Source organism: Rhea americana, unplaced genomic scaffold, assembly GCF_003343005.1.
Source record: "Rhea americana isolate MKP2758 unplaced genomic scaffold, rheAme1 scaffold_368, whole genome shotgun sequence".
NCBI classification, from domain to species: Eukaryota; Metazoa; Chordata; class Aves; order Rheiformes; family Rheidae; genus Rhea; species Rhea americana.
This window is the reverse complement of record NW_028186499.1, coordinates 246,946-247,643: the sequence shown is the minus strand read 5'-3', so window position 1 is coordinate 247,643 and position 698 is coordinate 246,946. Positions and strand designations below refer to the sequence as shown.

The 698-nt window shown below is 63.0% G+C and overlaps 1 protein-coding gene across 1 annotated transcript in view; it reads left to right on the top strand.

Moving 5' to 3' along the window:
* The first annotated feature begins 229 nt into the window (after positions 1-229).
* The window catches only part of CLCF1 (cardiotrophin like cytokine factor 1), a 13,677-nt gene continuing 13,208 nt past the window's right edge, over positions 230-698 (top strand). The window contains exon 1 of the mRNA XM_085312524.1: positions 230-575. Coding sequence (XP_085168650.1) covers positions 560-575 — 16 coding nt within the window. The 5' untranslated portion in view covers positions 230-559. The remainder of the gene's footprint in view (positions 576-698) is intronic.

Sequence of the window (698 nt, the reverse complement as noted above, 5' to 3'; positions counted from 1 at the left end):
AAGGGGGGAGGGGGCTGGACGAGCCAGAGGAGAGGCTAACACAGCCTCAGTCTGTCTGTCTGTCCCACCACCCTCCTGCCTGCCTCCCCTCCTCTTGCTCCCTGTCTTTGCCTGCAAGTTTCCATCCCTCCGTCTGCCTCTCTCCGCCTCTCCTTCCTTCCACCTCTGCCCCAGCCCCCCCTGCCTGGCCGCGGCTGGGAGGCAGGGTGGCACCCCACGCCCCCCTCGCCCCAAACTTGCTGCAAGGCGGCGAGAGGAGCCAATCTGCTCTACCTCGTCCCTCTCCCTTGCCAGACCCCCTCGGGGACCAGGCTCTAGGCTTGTGGTTACAGCTTTACACGTCAGGAGGAAAAAAAGCGAGGGCTAGAGACTACCCTCACCAAACCCAAACCCTCACCAAACCCAAAGTGAGTGGGATTGGCAAATGGGATTATTAATCCTGGCCAAAAATACAGGACCGCAGACTGTGCGCAGCCCCCTCGGAGCAAGGCAGCACTAAGTCACACACCTACCTACCATCAAGGGCTGCTAGTCCTGAGTGTAGCTTGGGCTTCCCCACATGGATTTCCGAGCAGGTAGGAGACCTCCGCACCTCTCCCAGCCTCCCTTCCGCTGGGGCGCAGCAGCCCGCCCGCTGCCCGCGGCGTCCCTCTCCCCTCCCCGCACCCCTCTGCCCCAGCACCTTCCCCAGCAATGCC